General features: G+C 46.1%; 1 protein-coding gene across 2 annotated transcripts; it reads right to left on the reverse strand.

The window, feature by feature from the left end:
- Positions 1-10,857: 10,857 nt before the first annotated feature.
- On the reverse strand, positions 10,858-22,438 carry LOC133901545 (uncharacterized). 2 transcript variants are annotated; one of them, XM_062342892.1, is made up of 5 exons: positions 22,289-22,438; positions 22,170-22,198; positions 21,881-22,090; positions 21,245-21,319; positions 10,858-14,355 (listed from the first exon to the last, which is right to left on the reverse strand). In XM_062342892.1, exon 5 carries the CDS (start codon positions 14,195-14,197, stop codon positions 11,072-11,074), a length of 3,126 nt encoding a protein of 1,041 aa, XP_062198876.1. In that variant the 5' UTR covers positions 14,198-14,355; positions 21,245-21,319; positions 21,881-22,090; positions 22,170-22,198; positions 22,289-22,438; the 3' UTR covers positions 10,858-11,071. The 2 variants fall into 2 exon arrangements, with proteins under 2 accessions (XP_062198876.1, XP_062198882.1); XM_062342898.1 differs by lacking the exons at positions 21,881-22,090; positions 22,170-22,198; positions 22,289-22,438 and adding an exon at positions 21,715-21,735.
- Between the last annotated feature and the right edge of the window lie 616 nt (positions 22,439-23,054).

Below are 23,054 nucleotides of genomic sequence, written 5' to 3' on the forward strand. Positions count from 1 at the left end.
GACGGGCACGGGATCCAAGGAGGGCGCGACGGGAGAAGAAACAGCGGCGCGAGAGGAGTACATGGCACCATGGCGATGGCTAAAACCCTAGTCGCCAATCGCCAAAGGAGGATGAGCCGAGCTGTGACTGCTCGACTGGACTGAGGAGAGGAAAATTTTGTGGGGGGGGGGGAGCCAAGTATCTATATGATGGCAGTGGTGAGTAATTTGTTGCCAACTCTATAGCAAATGTCGCAAGTCCAACCCGCAGAAGCCCAAAAGCTCATAAAAATATGCTTCCCGGGCCAATGCATATTGGTGGCTTTTGGATATGTTGGCTTTTGGAGAAGCAAGGTCCAGAGGCTGGCCCTTTGTTTGGGCTTCCAGCTACATGCCATAAAGAAGAGGTAGATTGTAACAACCCAGTTCTCTCCCACTCCCGTTTACCCTATCTCCAGCTCTTACTCTCTGTTTATTTGACCCAAGGACCCCACCCGTCAACCGTCATCTTCTCCCCCACCTCCCGATCCCTTTTCCTTTCTTTGAGCACTGGGCGCCTGATTCGATTCCGTTGAGCCCGCATGAAATCAAGGCAATTCAATGCCGATTGAAGCCGCATATGGAAACTGTCAGCCACCAAATGAAGCAAGAGAGCAAACATGCATGATCGTGGGAGCAGATCATGAAAACCGCCACTATTACATTATCGTCAGCATGAAAACCTAACCGGACTAGCCTCACCCCTCCTCGGCATATAAAAGGTGCCCAAAGAGCTCCATAAGCACCCCTTTGTTCCTTTGAGCCGTTTTCTACGCCTTAGTGCTGCCAAATCATCACCAGAGCACCACCACATTGAGCTTGAACCGCCGTCGTAGAAGCCCATTGTCACCCTACATCTGTGAGCCACCTTAGAGCTCCATGACTTGTCAAACGAGATCACCTACTCCCGATCGTCGTCTTTAGTCGCTTGCCATCAATGTCCTAGCCGTGCAGTGCAATCTCCGTCCTGATCCCCTTTCCTTTCTTTGAAACAGCTAAATAATATTTTTTTTGGCAGAGTTTCTTCTAAAAAGTACGGTATAACTGACAAAACAATCAATAATCACAGGCCAATCATATAGGATATAAACGATGTATAAAGTTTCTCACGACATAACCAAAACATGTCTTCCTACAACATATAGAAGATTACTCCTTCTCCAAGCGCAAATCTTATTATAGCACAAACAAACTATTACCAAAAACAGAGTTTCAAAATACGAGTTGGATTGTTAATATCATGGTAAAGTGATGTGTGCAGCTACCAAGTTCCATGTCCAAAATGCACATCAACAGCCTAAGCGTACCTAAAAAGAGTTAACAGGGGTGAGCCAAGCTCAGCAAGTAACGGCTATGAATATAAACATATCTCACCTAGTGAAAGAGTATTTTAGAAACAACTATTTTTCTCACCATGAAAAACCAAAACATATGAGCTTTAAGAGAACACGGTCTCCCATATATCATGGCACTAAACCCTCTAGAATTCTGTGTTCTTCAAATATTATATAAATGTATGAATATCAAGATGCAACTCTATTTGAGAGTTTTGCGTTGGACGATGCCAACCTCTCATGTAACTCCATGTATCGGTACGAGTCACGCACGATGGCAGTGACTGGCCTTTATCACCATATGAAGCACATAAATGTAAATGTATGCATGTGAATTGACGTCAATTCTTATATTTTTCTTTTGATGACTCATGATAAATAACACTACAACTGATTCATGATGCCAACGACATAATCCAAATCAATAAGAATGGCATGGATTTAATTCATCAAATGCAACATCATCCATGATTTGAATGAATTAGAAAATGCCATATACTTCATTTTTATTTGCAAAAGAAGTAAGATATGAATATAAACATAGCACTGAATTTCACCCCCATGTTACTTGCCTTTTATTGAAGGCAACAAAGAAACCTTGCTTAGGTACGCTCGGAAGTGCTACCACCTGCGCAAGTACATTTTTAGTGCTAAAACACATCGGAAACACATATAGTATGAAAGCGTTCTTCCTACGCCTGAAAACATCGCATATACATCATTACTTCAAAACACCCCGAACAAAAACTCATATAGCAAGAACGGATATAACATTTCCACTTCAAGGTCAAATTAGATTCTTCCATATAAACTAGACCTTGGTCAATTAAAAGAAAAGATATTTCACTTTGATGTCACACCTTCATCTCAAACGACAGCTATTGTAAGCTAATCGGATCACCAATCTTATATCCGACGGGAATTGATTGATTCAATTCAACCACAAACACCTAGGGATTACTTAGGAATCACCTTCGAAGGATTGACGAGGAATTTGGTAAGTTGGGGAAATTTCAACTTTTCTCTTTTTCTCCCTTTCTCCTTTCTTTCTCTTTCTTTCTTTCCTGGTTCTTGCCCCCTTTCTTTCTCTCGGTCAGCACACACACACAGAGCGAGATAGGGAGGGAGCACAATGGACGGTGTGAAGAGAGGCAACTGATCGTCGGCTTTAGCACAGCTGCATAGATGTAGCACGGCGCAACGGTGGCGAGCGCGACTGCACAAGCATGACACAGTGCAACGGGAAGGAGCTTCGGCACGGTAGTGATTGGTGATGCGGTGGCTAGTTGCTGGGGCAACAACGCGGCGTGCAAGGGACAATGACATGGCAAGGTGGCGTGCAAGAGTGGCGGCGCTGCAGCGAGACGATGGCGAGGTGGGAGGGATGGCGCAGCGTGGCGTAGCGGTGACTGGTTGTGGCAAGCCGATGAGGAGCGACAAGCGGCAGGGAGGGAGAGCGACGCACAACACAACAGAGTTGGCTAGAGCGACGTGAGCCAAGTTGCCTCATGAAATGTCTGGATGGGTCAGGGTGATGACCGATCCATCCACAGCTTTATCCCTTCTTTTATTTTTTATTTTTTTATTTTTATCAAAGGTTTAGGTTTATTATGCTTGCTACGTGTCACAAGGTGTTCGAAATAGCCAAGCCCGACCCGGCCCATCTAGGCCTGAACTCGGCCCAATCCGAACCCATTTTGGCCTAACCAGTACTATTCATGTGGGTCCCACTGAGTCACTGTTCATGTGGCCCCAGGCTACTGTTCAGTGGGCCCCACCTGTGGGTCCCATCTATGAACAGTACCATTTCATAATTTTCCGATTAAATTTTTGATGAAATCTTCCGGGAACGATACCTTCTCCGTTCTGGCTCCGATTTTGGTGATTATTTTGTTGAAATTCATCTAAAATTAAGATCTACTCATCTTTCACATTGTGATATCTATTATGGCTCATTTTGCTTTCCATTTGGTATTATTTGATTCTTCTCTAGTATAGTCATTATTGATCATAATCGCAATTGCAAAGCAATCAGAGTTCTGTGAATGTTGTGCAGGATGTGTCAGGAGCGAGGAGGATCCTGACTACAACCAAGAACTTGAAGAGAACTTCGGAGAAGGTAAGTCCTATCTCCTTGATCATATTGAACCAATATTTTCAAATAATCTACATGATCAACTTAAAACTAGACTTACATCACATGTGCTATGTATTGTGCTTTTACAAACTACTTATAATAGTTAATCCTATTAAACACCTGCCATGTCATAAATGTTATTGTCCAAAACACATATCACCCTAGGATTACTTATTGTTATCTATATTATGACAGACAACGTCATGATATCTAGCATGCTTAGGATTGAATATGTCTCCTTGGAGACGTCGCTTTGAAAACACCTCTCCTCAGAGATAAGATTTATTGTTATCAATGATAACTCATATACCATGAATCCTTGATGGTTATGACTTCCGTGATGATTGTGAAATTCTTGATGTCATGTGGGATATGGTGGGAGGTGTGTAAAAATGGGTGAAAACAGTTTGGTGGGGGTAGGTGGAGTAGTACTCTAGTTGAGGATGCTCCTGGGGGTTTGGGTCACCTATGTGGTGTTCATGGCCAGAAGATACCTACCCTAGCCGCTTAAGGACTGAGTCTTGTGCCGTCATGCTTAGCCACCCCCGTGCATTCATGCGTCCTGAATGGGCAGGACTTGACTTTTCTTCACCAGATTGAGTTGGGCATCATACTAGGAGGCTAAGAGTAACAAGCAGTCAAGTGACTATGTGACCCTCTATTTGAACGTGTAGAGACCGACAATTGCTTAAAAAGGAACCTAGCGTTTAGTACAAGGCCACTAGTACTTAGGGGTAAATCTTGTAGAAAATCCCGACAGTAAAGGTGTTTGAAGGGTCTCGGTGTGATTCGCTCACCGCTTACAATGGATAGAGGCTGAGCATATCATGTGGGTACAGTGTATAACCTCTACAGAGTGTAAACCTATTCGGATAGCTGTGTCTGCGGTCATGGACATGCGAATGCATGGTCACTCTTGAATAGACTCTGGATACGTGTGTCTTGATGAGTGAGTGTGTGGACTAGATATCCATGTGATGAGGTTCCTGGCTCAATCCGTCTAAGGCATGTGGTGCTAGAGGTACACCGGATGTGATGATAGGGACTGCGGAGTGAGGTGTAGCCCCTCCCAGGACCAAAAACCTCTAATATAGCTCGTTACCTGGTTTTGAACTACTTAAAATATTTTAAAGCCAATCATAGATGATACAATTGAATACCTGCATAAACTACTTCATGCTTAAAACTAAACTGTAAAGCCTCACCCTTGAATTATACCTTTATGCATCTATCGACACCTTGAAGTAGTATAGGGCTTGCTAAGTACCTTCCGTACTCACTCTTACTGTCATTCAGATGAAAAAGCCGATACCAACTTCGTCGGAGGTGGAGGCAGGGATGAAGAATAGTCTTAGAAGTCATGTTCGCACCCTAAGCTGCTTGTTGCTTGGGTTTTTGCTTTCCGCTATTTTTTCTTGGCCTCTCGGCCAGATTTGTAATATACAGTATGGTTTGTAAACCTTTTGTACTCTGAACCATAATACTAATGTACGAAGTTTAACTGTGATACTACTACTGTTATACTGTGCGTATTAGCTACTTGATACAGGAACTGATACAGGAGGTACAGGAGATCCCGGGTTCGGGGTCTTACAAAAATAATCTCCTCTCCTGATGGAGCTCATAAAGTGGTGGTCTTCCAAGAACAAGAGATAACTACTTGGTATTGGGAAAGCTAGTCCATACCGAGAATAACATCAAATGACTCTAAATCGATCATCACCAGGTTAGCTATAAACTTTTCACCCACAATGTGTATAACACAGCCAGGGCAAACATAAGAACTGGATATAAGACCACTGGGGGAGTTAACTACCATTGATTGCCCAATCTGTTGTATTGATAGCCTTGCTCGTCTAACGAAGTCTACCGAGACAAAGGAAAAGTTAGCTCCAGAATCAAATAAAACATGTGCATCAAAGGAGTCCACGGGTAAGATACCTATCACCACATCATTGCGAGCTCCAGTTTCGATGGTAGGCAAAATATATAACCCGGAAGGTACCTGAGATGAAGATATCCCTACAGTGTGGGAAGAAGATGCCACAATCACCGACGATGTCGGTGTAGAGGTTCCCTAAAGAATCACAGGCTGAGGTGACTAGTAAGGCCCAGTGAGAACTATAGAAGGAAGTAAGTACTGTGTGGGTGAAGCCATTAGATTAGCAATGGTTGTAGGAGTAGGAGCGGCAGCCAATATATGTGTTGATCCCTTAGCTGAAGGGGGAACCCCAGAAGGAGAAGATACTGGCTCCCACTTGATACAATTGTTTGGGTTTCTACCACACACCACATCCTTATGGCCTAGACGGCCACACACTGAAGTGATCCCCTTCCACGAACATTCACTCTGCATATGTGAATCACCACACTAGAAGCACATAAATCCAAAACTAAGCTTAACTACTATACGAAATTGGGTATTAGTGCCCAAACGATGTGTCTGAGAGGATCCACCATGATATGGTTGACGGCATTATTGTCCCTTGTACTTCTTATAGATGGGACCACCAAAAAGACTCTTCTTCTCATCTTGTCCCTTATACTGATCTGCTCTGGATATCTTACAAATATCATCAGTATAAGATTGCTGCAATTCAACTCCGGAAGCTTGTTCCACCATAGTGCGAAAGTCTATAACAACAAAAGCACTAAGAACATGGTGGATAAAAGGCTTTAAACCCTGTCTGAAGTGTCTGGCTTTCTTTGCATCATCGTGGGCCACATGAGGTACAAAGTGCACAATTTGATTCAAGCCTACTTCATACTCTGCCACTGATTTATGGCCTTGTGTATAGTTATTTAAGTCAATTTGCATTTTATCCAGGAAAGTAGTTGGATAAAACCTCCCCTCAAACTATCTAACAAACTCAGACCAAATAAGATCTCCATGGATGATAGTCTTGGTTGACTACACACCTCTCCACTAGATCTGGGTTTCTCCCTTCATCAATTGTGTCACATATCTGATCTTGTCTCGAGGCAACACATCCATAGCATCCAACTGCATTTCTATTTAGGCAAACCAATATGCAGCCTGAATTGGTGTCCTTGATCCATCAAAGGAGTCCAACTTCATACTAATCCACTCACGAAGTGTTACTCCACTAGTAGCGCCCTCTTTAGGTGTCTGACATGTTGCAACTCTAGCAGTAGTAGGTGCAGGCACCAAGTCAATACTCGCAACAGGAATAGTTGGAACAGCCTGCCTCATTGCCCTCAACGCTTCTTGCATTTCTCTCATGGTGGTCATTAACTCCACTTGACTGATACTTTCTGGTCGAGAGGACTCAACCTCAGTGGTCGATGACTATGCATCACCACGACCTAGGATAGTTGTATGACTACAACCTGCCCCACTGCCTCGTCCATGACCTCGCGTCTTAGGTGGCATAGCTACATGCACCAAGATGTATAAGTATGCATACATCAACTTTCAAATATTTCAGGCAAACAAACTTAAGGGATATAACAAAGCAAGGCATATGCAAAGATATGCAAACCCTTTCCCATCCTACATGTGTAAGTGTGTCAAGTTATTAACTTCTTACCTTCAGACCTAAAGCCTAGGCTCTAATACCAACTGTAACACCCTACTTTATGACTAAACATAAAATAGCTAAAAATTCAAATTTTTGGCAGTCTCCTCCAAAAAGTGTGGTATAACTGACAAAACAATCAATAATCACGGGCATATCATATAGGATATAAATGATGTATAAAGTTTCTCACGACATAACCAAAACATATGTCTTCCTACAACATATACAAGATTACTCTTTCTCCAAGCGCAAAACTTATTACAGCACGAATGAACTATTACCAAAAACAAAGTTTCAAAATACGAGTTAGATTATTAATATCACGGTGAAGTGATGCGTGAAGCTACCAAGTCCCATATCCAAAATGCACATCAACAACCTAAGCGTACCTAAAAAAGAGTTAACGGGAGTGAGATAAGCACAGCAAGTAACGGCTATGAATATAAACATATATCACCTAGTGAAAGAGTATTTTAGAAACAACCGTTTTTCTCACCATGAAAAGACAAAACATATGAATTTTAATATTATATAAATATATGAATGCCATGATGTAGCTCCATTTGAGAGTTTTACGCTGAACGATGCCAACCTCTCATGCAACTCCATGTACTAGTACGAGTCACTCCCGATGATAGTAACCGGCCTTTATCATCATATGAAGTGCATAAATGCAAATGTATGCATGTGAATTGACGTCAATTCTTATATTTTTCTTTTGATGACTCATCATAAATAACACTACAACTGGTTCATAACACCAACGATATAATCCAAATTAATAAGAATGGCATGGATTTAATTCGTCAAATGCAACATCATCCATGATTTGAATGAATTAGAAAATGCTATATAGTTCAATTTTATTTGCAAAAGAAGTAATACATGAATATAAATATAGCACTGAATTTCACCCCTATGTTACTTGCCTTTTACTGAATGAGGCAAAGAAACATTGCTTAGGTATGCTCGGAAGTACTACCACCCGCACAAGTACATTTTTAGTGCTAAAACACATCGGAAACACATATAGTATGAAAGCATTCTTCCTACGTCTGAAAATGTTGCATATACGTCATTATTTTAAACACGCCGAACAAAAGTCATATAGCAAGAACGGATATAACATTTCCACTTCAAGGTCAAATTAGATTCTCCCATATTAAATAGACCTTGTTCAATTAAAAGAAAATATATTTCACTTTGATGTCACATCTTCATCACAAACGATAGCTATTGTAAGCAAATCGGATCACTGATCATATATCTGACGGGAATTGACTGATTCAATTCAACCACAAATGCCTAGGGATTACTTAGGAATCACCTCCGTAGGATTGATGAGGAATTCGGTGAAATTGGGGAAATTCCAACTTTTCTCTTTTTTCTCCCTTTCTCCTTTCTTTCTCTTTATTTCTTTCCTGGTTCTTGCCCCCATTTCTTTCTCTCGGTCAGCACACACACATAGAGCGAGACAGGGAGGGAGCACGACAGACGGTGTGAAGAGAGGCAGTCGGTCGGCACAGCTGCACAGATGTGGCACAGTGCAACGGTGATGAGCGCAGTTGCACATGCATGACACGGCACAACAGGAAGGAGCAATTGCGCGATGGTGACCGGCAATGCGGTGGCTGACTGCTGGGGCGACAACGCGATGCGTAGGGGACGATGACACGGCAAGGTGGCATGCAAGAGTGGCGACACTGCAGTAAGATGATGGCGAGGTGGGAGGGATGGCGCAGCGTGACGCAGCGGCGGCGGTGACTGACTGTGGCGAGCCGATGAGGAGCGAGGAGCGGCAGGGAGGGAGAGCCGCGCACAGCATAACAGAGGCGGCTAGAGCGGCGTGAACCAAGTTGTCTCAGGAAAGGTCTAGATGGGTCGGGGTGATGACCGATCCATTCACAGCTTTATCCCTTCTTGTGTTTTTTATTTTTTTATTTTTATCAAAGGTTTAGGTTTATTGGACTTGCTACATGTCACAATGTGTCCGAAACAGATGTTTAGATAGCAAAATGGGTTTGTCTCGGTGAGATCTACACAATTGTGGTCTCTGATCGTTTATATGAGCAACGGATTTAAAATCAATAATTTGGTCAACACTCTCTTCTTTTTCCCTTTTGAATATTTGGTATTACACAAACTTTCAGAAAAGGTCCATTCATCCTATTCGTTGCGACAACATCGACCCTACGGACATTTGTTGCCCACTTCCCAGGAGAGGTGAAGGGCTTCCCTTGTAGATAACTATGCTTGCAGATCCACTATCGACAACTTCGCAGAGCGCACATTCGGCCGATAATCGACAAAAATGCGAGCTACATTGCCTGGTTTGAAAGGGAAGCTCATGTCTAAGGCCAGACGCCTTGCACTAGTCACCTCCGTGCTTTTGTGTATGCCAATCTGTCACCTCACGGTCTTCCCATTGCCAAAATGGAAAAGATCAGGAGGCCCTTCTTTTGGAGAAGGACCAAGAAAGCAGGTGGTGATCATTGTTCAATCAATTGGAAGCGGGTATGCCGTCCAAAGAAACTTGGCGGCCTAGGCATCTTAGACCTAGACCATTTTAACAAGGCGCTCCGTCTAAGATGGTTATGGTTCTCCTGGGTCTCTACCTCCAAACCATGGATGGGCACGGCCGTGCCTTGTGATGACATGGACAAGAGACGTTTCACTGCCTCCACCATTATTATGATCTTGACGGGAACAAGGCCAGTTTTTGGCGCAACAATTGGTTGAATGGCGTAACTCCTAAGGATTAGGTGCCATCGCTCTTTCAATTAACGACACTCAAGAACAACAAGGTGGCCACCGAACTTGCATTGTTAGATAAGCAGGATCAGGCGCCACGTCATGACTTCTATCCACCTAGCTGAATTTGTTGCACTTTGAGCTCGAATCCAACAGGTTCAACTGAACCAGGACGTCCCCGACTCCATCATTTGGCATTGGATGGCACATGGAGAGTACACCGACAAATCCGCCTACCTTGCACAATTTTGGGGCTACCTCACACCTTTCAATGCAAACATCATTTGGAAGGCAAAAACCAAGAACAGATACAAATTCTTTGCGTGGATGACAATTCAAAACAAAATTCTCACCGCCAACAAGCTCGCGCTTCGCGGTTGGCCACATCAATCAAACTGTCGTCTGTGCCAAAATGAACCGGAAATGACACTTCACATTTGCCTCATTGTTTGCACAAGTTGTCGCTTCCAACGTATTGGCCATGAATCAATTGTCCATGCCACCGTGTTTAAGTCCATCAAACTTCTCCATCGAAGACTGGTGGCACCAAGCCTCCAAGAGCCTCCAAAAGACAAAAGAAGTGAAGTGAATAACACCAAACCTCCCAAAGATTGGTAGCACCAAGCCTCCTAAAGACAAAAAGAGTGAAGTAAATAACATCATCACATATACAATGTGGAATATTTAGAAAGAGCGCAATGGAGGATTTTCCAAGACAAATCCATGTCGCATGACGAAGTGGCCAATGGAACAGTTGAGGATATCTCTCCAAGACGTAGAGCTTTTTTTTAGGTCCGTAGTGCCTCCATGCCTGTTGTCTTTGGGCTGTAATTTTATTTCCTTTTCCCCCGGTTGTCCGTTCAGTTTTTCCCTAAGGGGCGGTTTTGTTCGTTTCACTCTGGAACTCTCTTATTAATGAATCAACAGTCCTGCCTGTTTTGCAACAAAAAAAAAAAGGGTAGAGGTTTGAGACTCCACATGATCCCAAAGCTCATAATAAATTACGAGAAAAGCATGGAGAGGCGGCTGCAGACAACACTTCCAAAGAGAGTGATGGCAGTATCACGAGCATCACACCAAATACCAACATTAGATACAAATTTACGCTCAGTACAAAATAAAGAGTGCTGCGAAGCCCATGAACTGGAATATATAGCGAGGTTCTTAAACCGCAGTTGCATGGCGTATGAACGTCCAGAAGAGCACATAGTTAAATAGATCAACACTTAAAAGTAATGGGAAGTAATGTAGTCTTAGTTTCTTGAATAGTCGACTTCAACCTCTGCAAGTCAGTTGGTGCCCCCAGTCAAGAAAGGATCAGGAATAGAAGCTGGATCCAGCTCACAGAAGCCACGGAGCTTGCCACCTTTTTCGTTGGTCAGACGGAAAGAAGGTATCTGGTGAGAAAACCGTAAATAGTCTTTTTTAGGTACCTCCAGAATACTCTTTTCATTGTCTGGCCTGAACACAGTTCTGTAACCATCTACTTGAGTGAGAAATAAAAGTTTCGTGCTAGCTTCAGTGCGCTCAGTAATCTCACCAATGGCATATTCACAAGCATCCTTGCCGGAAGGAACCCAGTCTGGTGACCAGTTGTTGTAGATGGCCCAAATCTCCCCTACTTGTGGGTAAATTTCGAAGTGTCGTTTCAAACCAACTTGGGTTGTTTCTACTACATGAGAGAATGCATCATTTGTGTCGTATTTAATCCTCCAGTTATGGATTTTAAATGTCCCACAGCTCACAGGTACCTCCTGCTCTAACCACATCTTCTGCTCAAATTGAGGGCAAGCTTCTAGCCAAGTCAAATGCACTCGGAATGGATCTATATCAACTTTGGTAACCCAACCGTAGTATTTGGGAAGTTTATCAAAATCACTGTAAAGAGCCCATATCTGGCCTCGTTCAAACTTATTATATGATCGGCCTTCTTCAAAGTTATAGAATACCGTGTCTGGATATGTAAAACTGGGGGAGGAACAGACTTCCTTAGAGGTATAACTAGACACACTAGCACAACACGCACTATGCTGCTGAGTTGGAGTTTCAAGGGAATGATTTTTCTGCTTTCCTCGATTCCGCTGATTTTCCATTTGAGCACTTTGTTCATTTCCAGGACCAGGTGTACTATTGCCAGTCAAATCAACATACCCGCTGTTCACTGTCTTGTTGATAGGCACGCAAGAATCAAGAGTAACTGATGGAAATGCTACATCCAGGTTACTAGGAAGTGATGCGGTATCTAGTTCAAGAAATCCACATGGAACACCAACCCTCTCATTTCCCTTTGTTCTGAAGAATGGGATACTGTGGGAGAATCGAAGTAGTTCACTTGATGGTATAATAAATGATGATTTGTCCTTTACTTTTGCAAACAGACTCACAAAACCTTCAACCTTGACCAAGGGGATAACAGTGATACCAGCTTCCATTGTGAAGTTCGAAAGGACCTCCACGACTTTGTATTCATAGGATCTATGATTATCTGCCTCTGAGATCCACCGCATACTCCAGCCCTTATAAAGAGCCCAGATCTCACCCTTAATGGGATATATTCCATAAGAACCCCTTTTTCTGCCTTTCGCCCATGAAACAATGTGAGAAAACATGAGGGGATCTTGTGAAACCTCTGTTTTTCCTAAGGAAAAATTCCCACAAGCCACAGGCAGTCCATTATCAGTCCATTTGTCATCTTCCTCGTTCGCTGCATCATGCTCCAGCCAAGTGAACTGAACTATGAGGTTGGTAGTATCAACACGTCTTATTCTAGCATAATATCTTGGCATGCCATCAAGGTCATCATAAAGTGCCCATATCTGATCAACTGCAAACAGATTGACATCCCTGCACTTATCAAAGTCAAAAAATTCTGGGTCAGGGTACGAAAAGTTCCCAGCATTGCAAGGCTTCTCAGCAGTTGTATCATGAGTAAATTCTTCTTTATTGTTTCTTTGATTGCCTTCATTGCTGGTACTTTCTTTCTCTTGGTTGTTTGTTTTGCTGGAGACACGAGGTTCACTAGCATGTCCCTCAGCATGGGCAACATTATCATCAAACATTTTATTTGAACTGGAATCCACATTTGAGAACCAATCTTTCAGTGTCCGTCTCTTTTTCCTTGGAGAATTCAGGATGTCGTTGGCATCAGCAGATGCCTTTTTCCTAGAAGATCTTCGTGGACTAGGGATTCCTGCAGCACCTGGCTCTGCTGATGTATCCATCCCAGTACCTAGGTTTTGCCTGTCACCAACATCTGGTTTGGCAATGTCAGATGTCATCCTTCCATCTGCTTTATCATTTGCATGAGGTGCAGAAGCTTTAGTCGGATTCCTAGAGGAAAATTCAACTCCCACTTTTCTGTATGTTTCTGTATGATTAACCATCCCCTCACCACCTGGTTTTGCACCCCTCTTCATTTGTTCATCATGTTGTGCTCCATTCATCCCAGGCCTCACGTGCTTGTTCTCTCTAGGAGAAGAGAATATTCTAGAACAGCCTTGTTGAGTGGGAACACTGCCCTGTTGTCCAGCACCATTGGCTGCTTTTGATGATAACACAGAAGGCACATCCTGTGTATTTATCTTATATGCAACAAAAGTTTCCCTGCAGTTCTGACAGCGGATCTGACGATTCAGGATGTCATGGTAGTACTTATACTTTATTTTACAGTGGATGCATATGGTCCAGAATGTCCACGCATCAGTAGATGATGGATCTGATTGTCCATATCCTGCCACGCTACTTCTATTTGCATCATTTTTCTTAATCGGCTCTGTAGTCTTCATTGGTTCTGTAGCCTGCTTTGATTGACTGGTCTGCTTTGATTCTGTAGCCTGCATTGGCTGCGTAGCCTGCTTTGGTTGTGTAGCCTGCTTTGGTTTTGCAGCCTGCTTTGGTTTTGCAGCCTGTTTTGGTTGTGTACCCTTTGTTGGTTCTGCAGCCTGTTTTGGTTGTGTACCCTTTGTTGGTTCTGCAGCCTGAGTTGGTTTTGTAGCCCGCTTTGGTGCAATTCTAGAGCTAACCCTCCATTTGATATCATATGCATATCGTTTTGCTCGATCGGATAATGTTGAGTATGCTTCTGCAACTAATTTGAAAGCAGATTCTGCACCAGCGTAACTGTTTTTATCAGGGTGAAGTGAGAGGACAAGCTTACGATATTTCTTTTTTATGGTCATCTCATCCGCTGTCTCCTCCGCTTGGAGAATTCCGTAGAAGTCCAACATTCCATTTATCTTTGATTCTGCAGCACAATGTACTTCACAGACAGTTAACACCTGGGATATGTTCTCGACCTCTGGAAAAATTCTTTGTGCTTTAAGAGCAATTCTTTTAGCACCAACGAAGTCTCTGTTTTCCAACTTCTTAAGAGCAATTTCCCTGGCCTTCAAGGCCTCTTCTCTGTTGCACTCCATCGTACTGATTACCGAATTGGTTCCAAGAATCAATAGCCTCCACACCAAATGTTATCCACACAAGGCTAGGCCTTTTTCAAAACCATCTCAAAAGTATATGAACACCTTGGATCAGTTTATTATCTCTGATGCAAATAGAACCTATGGTATGCCAGGTCCTGCAAGTTGTGAAAGAACAAAAACAAAATCACATGTTATACTAAACAAAATACACACTCGTGGACTCCATTATGAGAATGCTATTTTGCGAAGTAACAACAGTTCCATGAAGATCAAATGGACAAAACTTTGCAAGAAGCACCTTCAATTACAGCAACCATTGTGAAATATCGATTTCCAATAAAATGGAAATATAGTGAAATAATGGGAGTAGATTACAACCTTAAAAATAAAGTCATATTTTGTATCACAAAATGCACTAACTATAACTCATATATGTTATGTCAACTACTCTACATTGTTGTAGAGATAGAAGGTCACAAACCATACATTTAGCCTCTATAACCAAGATAGTCAGAGTCAGTATTCTAAACTGGCTCAATTTTCATCTTGCATAGTCAGATTGTAATATTGAGTCGTAGAACAGTGAAGTCTACAATATTTTGCTGTAACTTGCCTCTCCCATGGATATAGGTGCAACGCTTTTGGCTTCTGCACCTTTGACTGAATTCACCTACGACTCTATGGTTGGGCTGTAATTGGATTTCTGTTCTTTTTCACTGTTTCCGGATGTGTGATCGAGCAAGGAATGTTCTACTTGCAATCTGGAAAATAATAAGCCAAATGGCCCTGTGAGGTCAAATGCAGTGACGGTACATGACCCAACTGCTCACCACCACAGCCAGCCCAGCTTGTACTACTAACTTATGAAAGCCAACCAAAAATTCAACATGTATGAACCCATTCGCAATAAGTTGGTTTAACAATGAAAGGCCTAAATCCTCACAGGTAGCCTAGGAACTCATCCAAGACACACGTACACTAGCAGTGGTTTTTTTTTTTTTTTTTTTTGGCTACAATGGCTTACTGCCTTTTCTATTTTCTTCTCTATTTATACACTACTAACCACTACAATATGGCCTGGTTCAAACAGCTAATAACTACAGTCATTACTGCTTTAATTGGTTATTATTCTCCCTAATCTGCTAGCTGGAAATTCCTGGTTCAAACAGCTAATAACTACAGCCATTACTGCTTTAATTGGCTATTATTCTCCCTAATCTGCTAGCTGAAAATCTACACACATCAAGACTTATTGCTAACAATTTTCCCCTAATCCTTGTGTGTGGACTTAGAATTGATGTTGACCATTCCAATCCTAGCACGAAGCTCATGGAATCTGACTCGCCCAATTGCCTTCGTTTGAATGTCAGCGAGCTGGTCCTTAGTGCCGACGAAATCAGCACTAATCCTCCCATCTTTCCGGCACTCCCTGATGAAGTCGTAGCGCACATCGATGTGTTTGCTACGTTCATAGAAGACAGGGTTTTGTATCAGCACTAAGGCTGACTTGTTAATCTTCAGCTCGACGGTGTCGACGTCCCTCCCCTTGAAGTCGCCAAGCAGCCAAGCCAACCACACCGCCTGTGTGGCTGCGGTAGTGGCAGCAACATACTCCGCCTCGCAGGACGAGATTGCCACCACCTTTTGTTTGAGAGCCTGCCAACTCACCAAGCTGCTCCCGTATAATAACAAACCGCCGGATGTACTCCTCCTTGTGTCAACATCGCCGGCGAGGTCGCTGTCAGTGTACCCGACAAGCCGTGCCTCCGTTGTCCTCCCGTAGTGGCAACCGAGACTTAACGTCCCAGCCACATAGCGCAGGATCCTCTTCACTGCCGCCATGTGTTCCTCCGTAGGCCGCTCCATGAAACGACTCACGTACCCCACGCTGAAAGCGAGATCCAGCCACGTGTGGACAAGATAACGGAGGCTTCCAATGATCCTCCAGTACTGAGTGACGTCCACCTTCGCCGCCGTGCTGTCACGGCTCAGCTTGAGCCGCTCCTCCATGGGGGTGTGCGTAGGGTTGCAGTTCTGCATCCTCGCCATCTATAGGATGCGCTTGGCGTAATGCGCCTGGCACAGCGTGATCCCGCTGCTACTCTGCTGCACCTTGATGCCAAGGTAGAAGGAGAGCAACCCAAGGTCGCTCATCCTGAACCTCGCCTTCATCTCCTCCTTGAAGCGGTTGATCTCCGCCTCGGCTGATCCAGTGATGATCAAGTCATCCACATAGACCCCGAAGATCAACAGCGAGTCGCCATGGCCACGCCTGTACATCGCCGCCTCATGCGGGCTCTGCTCGAACCCGAGAGCTCGCAATGTCGTGTGCAGCTTCTTGTTCCAAGCCCGCGGCACTTGCTGCAGCCCGTAGAGCGCCTTCCGCAAGCGCAGGACCTTCTGTTCTGCTCCGGCGACGACAAAACCCGGCGGCTGTGCGACGTACACCTCCTCCCCCAAATCGCCGTTGAGGAAAGCCGACTTCACATCCATATGATGCACCGGCCAACCATCTTGCGCAGCAACAGCTAGCAGCAACCGAACGGACTCAAGACGAGCAACGAGTGCGAATACCTCATCGAAGTCAATGCCCGGTTGCTACACATAGCCCTTGGCGACGAGGCGAGCCTTGTGCTTGATCACTGCTCCTGCCTCATTCTTCTTAAGCTTGAAGACCCACTTCAGCCCAATAGGTTGATGCCCATGAGGAAGCTCCACCAGTAACCATGTCCCGTTCTGCTCGATGGAGTCCATCTCCTCGAGCATGGCCGCCTGCCATGCTGGATCATGCTCTGCTTCAACGAAGGAGCGCGGCTCTCCATCCTCGCTGACCAGCAGCAACCCCTCGCCATCGACGATGCGATTGGCAAGGCCTGGTGCCTCTCCCCCTCCAAGCACGTCGTCAATGCGACGGTAACAGAGAGGGGAGGAGTCGTGGTATGCATCCAACCTGTCGGAGTTGTTTGGCGGAGGAGAGACGAACTCCAGGAGCGAAGCGCCGCGGGAGAAGCCCCTGTGGGCGTGGACGACACACCAGCGGGTGAGGCTGGCGTTGGATCCGTCCCGGTGGATGTGGGGGCTGCCTCTGCGGGGAAGACCGGCTCAAGACGAGCTCCTGCGGGTGCAGTCGCCGCCCCTGCAGGCGTGGCCCCTACCCCTGCGGACGAGAAGGGAGCGGATGCGCCGCCTGCAAGGGGGCACGACGCCCCTACGGGCGCTGTCGATGTGCGGCCCACGGGCGGACCTGCGGGTGGGTCCGCCGCGGAGATCGCCCCTGTGGGCGCCGACGCAGCAGGATAAGCGCCTTCTGCGCTGCCAGCGGACGGAGCCAACACGCCTGGGTTGATGTAGTTGACTACTGCCTCCACATGGAAGTCAGGTGTGGCTGTTCCACTGTCTTGCAGCACTGCCTCCCAGTCCCAACCAGCGTCCTCGTCAAAAACGACGTCGGGGGAGATGTGGACGCGCCGGGACCGGGGCTCGAGCATGCGGTACGCCTTGGAGCCATCCTCATAGCCGATGAAGACCATCGAGGTGTTGCGGTCGTCGAGCTTCCGCAGGCCTGGTCGTGTATCCTTTACATAACCAAGACACCCGAATGTACGCAAATAGCTTACCGCCAGCTTGCGCATGTGCCACGCCTCAAATGGCGTCTCGCCGTCAAGACTCTTCGTCGGCGCCCGGTTGAGGAGGTAGACAGCCTCCCCCCAAAATTCAGCGGGCATCTTCCGCTGTTTCAGGAGGGTGCGTGCGGTGGCGAGGATGGTCTGGTTCCTCCTCTCCACCACGCCGTTTTGTTGTGGCGTGTACGGCGCGGAGAAGTGCCGCTGCACGCCGTGGTCCTCGCAGTGGCACGTGAATTCAACGGAGGTGAACTCGTCGCCATTGTCCGTGCGTAGAACACGGAGTTTGTGCCCGCTCTCCACCTCCGTAGCAGCTTGGAACTTCATGATGGCCGCTGCAGCATCACTTTTTGTTGTGAGAAGCGCCAGCCACATGTAGCGGCTGGCGTCATCTACCAACAGCAAAAAATAGCGGCGCCCGCCTGGCGTCGCCGGCGTGATGGGGCCGCTGAGGTCGCCATGGACGAGGTCTAGGACGCCCTCTGCGCGGTACTTCGCCTTGGCTGGGAACGGGGCTCGGCGATGCTTCGTCATGACGTAGATGTCGCAGAGCTACTCCACGTGTTCTAGCCGCGGAAGACCACGCACCATATCCTGGCGGCCGAGCTGGTGCAGCGCGGCGAAGCTGATGTGGCTGTAGCGAGCGTGCCAACACCACGAGTCATCGTTGTGCTGCACCGCGAGACAGATGGGGCGCGCGACGTTGAGACGTAGGATGTAGAGCCGGTTCCGCCCGCGGTTCACCTTGGCGATGAGATGGCGCCGGCGATCCCAGATGCGCAGCACGCCATCCTCGATCAGCACCTTCGAGCCACACTCATCGAGTTGGCCGACGTTGATGATGTTGTTCTTCAAGCGCAGGATGAAGTAGACGTCGGAGAGCGCCTTGTGCTCGCCGTTCTTCTCGGCGAACAACACCATGCCGCAGCCGTGGATCTCGACGAGCGATCCGTCGCCGAACCGTACGGTTCCCTGTACCGCACGATCAAGCTTGGCGAAGACGTCGCTGCGGCTCGTCATGTGGCTGGTGGCGCCGGTGTCGAGGTACCAGCCCTCCTGGAGTTCACCGGCGTCCGCCTCGCCGAGGAATGCCTGCGCTCGCGGTTCATCGAGGTGGACTGTTGTCGACGCCGGCGCGGTGTCATCGTTCAGCGCACAGATCTCGTAGTCGTGTCCTCCTGCACGAGGTGCGCCTGACCTTGCTTGGGCTGGCGGCAATCACGAGCCCAGTGATCGGTACGCCCGCAATTGCGACAGGCGTTGCGGTTGTCGTTGCGGGTAGCGTTCTTGCCATCAACCGCGCCCTTTCTTGCGCGAGCCACGGGAGCGGCGATTCTTGTCGTCGCCTTTGGCAGACCGCAACCCCCCCCCTCGCTAGCTCGCCTTTCCTTCTGGCGCGCAAGCCACTGCTCCTCCGTGAGCAGCAGCTTGCCATCGAATGTCGATGGCAGCACCTGGTCCGGGTCGAGGCGGTCCTCCGCCGCCTTGAGTCGTCCCGTGACCTCCTCGATCGTCAGCGTTGAGATGTCAAGGAGCGTCTCGATGGAGAGCACGATCTGCGTGAACTTTGGCGGGACAACCCGCAGGTACTTGGCCACGACCTTGGCGTCATCGACTGGATCACCGAGTACCTCCAGCTGGTGGACGATCCCGGTGAGGCGCATGCCGAAGTCGTCGATTGACTTGCCGTCACGGAAGGAGATCGCCTCGTAATCCTTCCTCACCTTCTGGGCAATCACCTTGCGAGAGCGCTCGGACCCGACGCGCATTGTCTTGATCGCGTTCCAGGCCTCCTTCGCCGTCTTCTTCGCAAGGGAGGTGACCATCTCCGGCGGGACTGCACAAAAGATGGCCTCCATTGCCAACCTGTCGTCGACCCTGTCCACGGCCTCCCAGAGGCCGCGGGCTTCAAGCATCACCTCCATTATCACCAACCACTCGGCGTAGTTGTGCTTGGTGAGCAGCGGGTACGCGCCTCCGATATCTCTCACCACGCGTTGTACCACAGGCGCAGGAGTTGCAGAAGGGCCATCTTCACCCGCCATGACACCCTACTGATACCAATTGAACGGCCTACAGCCTCACAGGTAACTCAGAAACTCACCCAAGACACACGTACACTAGCAGTGTTTTTTTTTTTTGGTGCTGCAATGGTTTGCTGCCTTTTCTGTTTTCTTTTCTATTTATATATTGCTAACCACTACAATATGACCTGGTTCAAACAGCTAATAACTACAACCATTACTGCTTTAATTGGCTATTATTCTCCATAATCTGCTAGCTGAAAATTCCTGGTTCAAACAGCTAATAACTACAGTTATTACTGTTTTAATTGGCTATTATTCTCCCTAATCTGCTAGCTGAAAATCTGCACGCATCAAGGCTTATTGCTAACAAACAAGGATACATCAACATAAGATGAGTTCCTTTTGGCAACCAACAAAACGTCAATTTGGTACCATGTCATTATAAAACTAGTATTCCAACAAAGAGCATGCATTCTATTGTGTAGAGAAAATCACATCTAGATATGCACAAACATGAAATGATGAAGACTACTACTATATGATATTATTGGAACTTGGCAACAATGGCAAGACCAAAATTTGGCACTTTGATGTGATGAAATACACATAAATTTGACAATTTAATGTTAATAAATACATTATGTTTTACAAAAAAAATAACTATTGGCTACACGTTCAAAATTCTGGCATGTTGGGTTGTCTTTTATTGACAAACTTCGACACAACAAAGTTAGGCAAGTTGGACTATCTAAGGCATGCCACAGTATGCTAGCATGATGGCTAACACATCATTTACACAATTCTTTGCCTGAATGGCAACCAATTTGGATCACCAAAAAATTGTGGCTTGACGCACTTTACCACAGCTAGGTATGGAAGATTGTGGTAACCAACCAACCAAACCCAAAATAATTTCAATCGGGTTCAAAAATGAAGGACACATCCCATTTTGAACAATCTCAGTCAGGCCCAATAACCTACAGAACTATCTAACATAATGGCAACACAATCAGCACACATATTCTATATTTATATATTCAGGAACTCCCTTTCCAATATCAACAATCAACATGATGTTTACCATTCAAATTCATCTTATTTCATCCAACCATGTGGAACTTGGCAGGAAATGAAGTTAAAAGCCAGATTCCTGTATTAATAACCAGCTACATTAGACTGTTTACAGTTTACGGCATACAAAGTTGTAGCAACATGCTTTTTGTTGTGCAGTTTGACAAATGCTGAATGCACCGACAAAAATGCCCACCAGAAGGGTACTATGAGAAATCAGGAAGACAAGACGATAAGACACGTACATAAACATTACTACTGTACAGAAACATGAATAGCATCGAAAAGAAAAAGGATTGAATGCCGATGTGAAAAGCACTTACAGAAGCGAAGTAGATCACTGTGTGGGTGACTAGTGCAGACCATGCAGGTGCAGCAATTCTTCTCTATGAAGCAGCCTGAGAAGCAAGACAATCAGGGGACCATGGTAGAAATTGTACATATTGCAATTCAATGATATAAACAGCCTTCATGGTTTAGTTCCAAGTTTTTTCTCTACCAACGAAGGTAACATGAAACTGGTAACTAGTGCCGGAGCCTGAAACGGATGATAACCGGAGCTGATGACATATGACTAACTAACAAAACTAGTGTAAAAATGCAATTGAATTAAGAAGTACTCCTTAATGATCGATATGGTACTAGAGAGCCACGCTGACCGCTATGTTTCACGGATACGCGATACAGGTACCCTGATACGGAGATACGGCATTTTGCAGAAAACAAGGATACGCCGATATGGCATTTTCCAGAAGAATGTATATAGTGTAGAAAAAATTGAGACTGTAGATACCTTGGCGAAAACTATGCACATGCGTTTCTTTCAATTGCCTCCTAACTTGAGCTCCTCATCTAAACTCTACTAGAGGAAGGAACACAGACCTAAGCCGCATCAAAATAAGCCTTAAATCACATCAAAATTCAGCCCTAAATCGCATCTAAACTCAGCCCTGAATCACCTCTAAGTTCAGTAATCAGTATCTCTTGCCTCCAGCATCCAGGCAGCAGCGCGAGCTCCAGTCGGCGCGGGCACCAGGAGGCAGCGCGGGTTCAAGGTGGCGGAGCGGGCTCCAGGCGGCAGCACGTCCTGCTGGCGGCGGCGGAGGGGAGGTGGGCGTCGACGACTACGAGCGCAGAATTCAATGTGGCGACTGACGGTGGAAGAAGGCCTGCAAATGTGTTCGGTGGCGCGGTCAGGCGAAAGGGGATGTTCGATGATGGCGGAAGCGTGGACGAGGGTGTAACGACCTGACTGCCGGCGAGGTGCTCAACGAGGCCTGCGAGACGAATCCGGGATGAGAGGGCAGGAGCGGGAGGACAAGAACAAGCACGGGCAGCGCGGGAGTGGCACGCCAGAGGGAACTCACCGGCGGCGATGGATCCCCTATCGCCAGGGGGGGCGTGCCTTAGCTGCGGGGCCGCGGCGGCGGCGGCGGCGACGGAGCCTCCGTGGCCGAGGTGAGGAAGATGGAGATGGACAGTGCGTGGGGCCCACGAGGAAGGGAGGTGGGAGGAGCAGGCTTCTCTGCTTTAGAGAATGGTCGCGGCAAAATTTGACACCGCGCCCATTTGAAAATTTCATCTTTGCCATAACCTTTGCCCCTGAGTTTTCTATTATTTACGAAATTGCCATCAAAAATTGCCCTTGACTGAATTGTTTATTTACATAACTGCCATTAGCTCTAGGGTTTTGTGTGCTTCAAGGATGTGAAATTGACCTATTTGCCTAACCCTAGGGTAGAGGTACTCATATTGTATTATGGTTTTTTTAATAGACAATATTATTACATATAATAAGAAGAGGTGGGTTTTAAATTGTGTTTCAATATCAAATACTCACAAATTAAAGTAATTATCGCACATATCGATTATTATTCAATTGAACCGAAATTATAGTGTTCCGTTCTACAATAGTAGTGTAGCATGAGGGTGGCTCACGGCGTGAGAACCTTAGGTCACTAGCTACGGACACCGAGGGGAACTAACTATAAGCTACCAAGGTTAGATGTCACCCATAAGTTAGGAAGAGGATCTTAAGTCTCTAGATTCTAACCGACTATCTAAACGATCATGAAACCCCAACTTAGGACTAATCCACACAAAACTTTTTTAAGAGCGTTGATCACAATTAGA

This window comes from Phragmites australis, chromosome 2 (genome assembly GCF_958298935.1).
Source record: "Phragmites australis chromosome 2, lpPhrAust1.1, whole genome shotgun sequence".
Lineage (NCBI taxonomy): Eukaryota > Viridiplantae > Streptophyta > Magnoliopsida > Poales > Poaceae > Phragmites > Phragmites australis.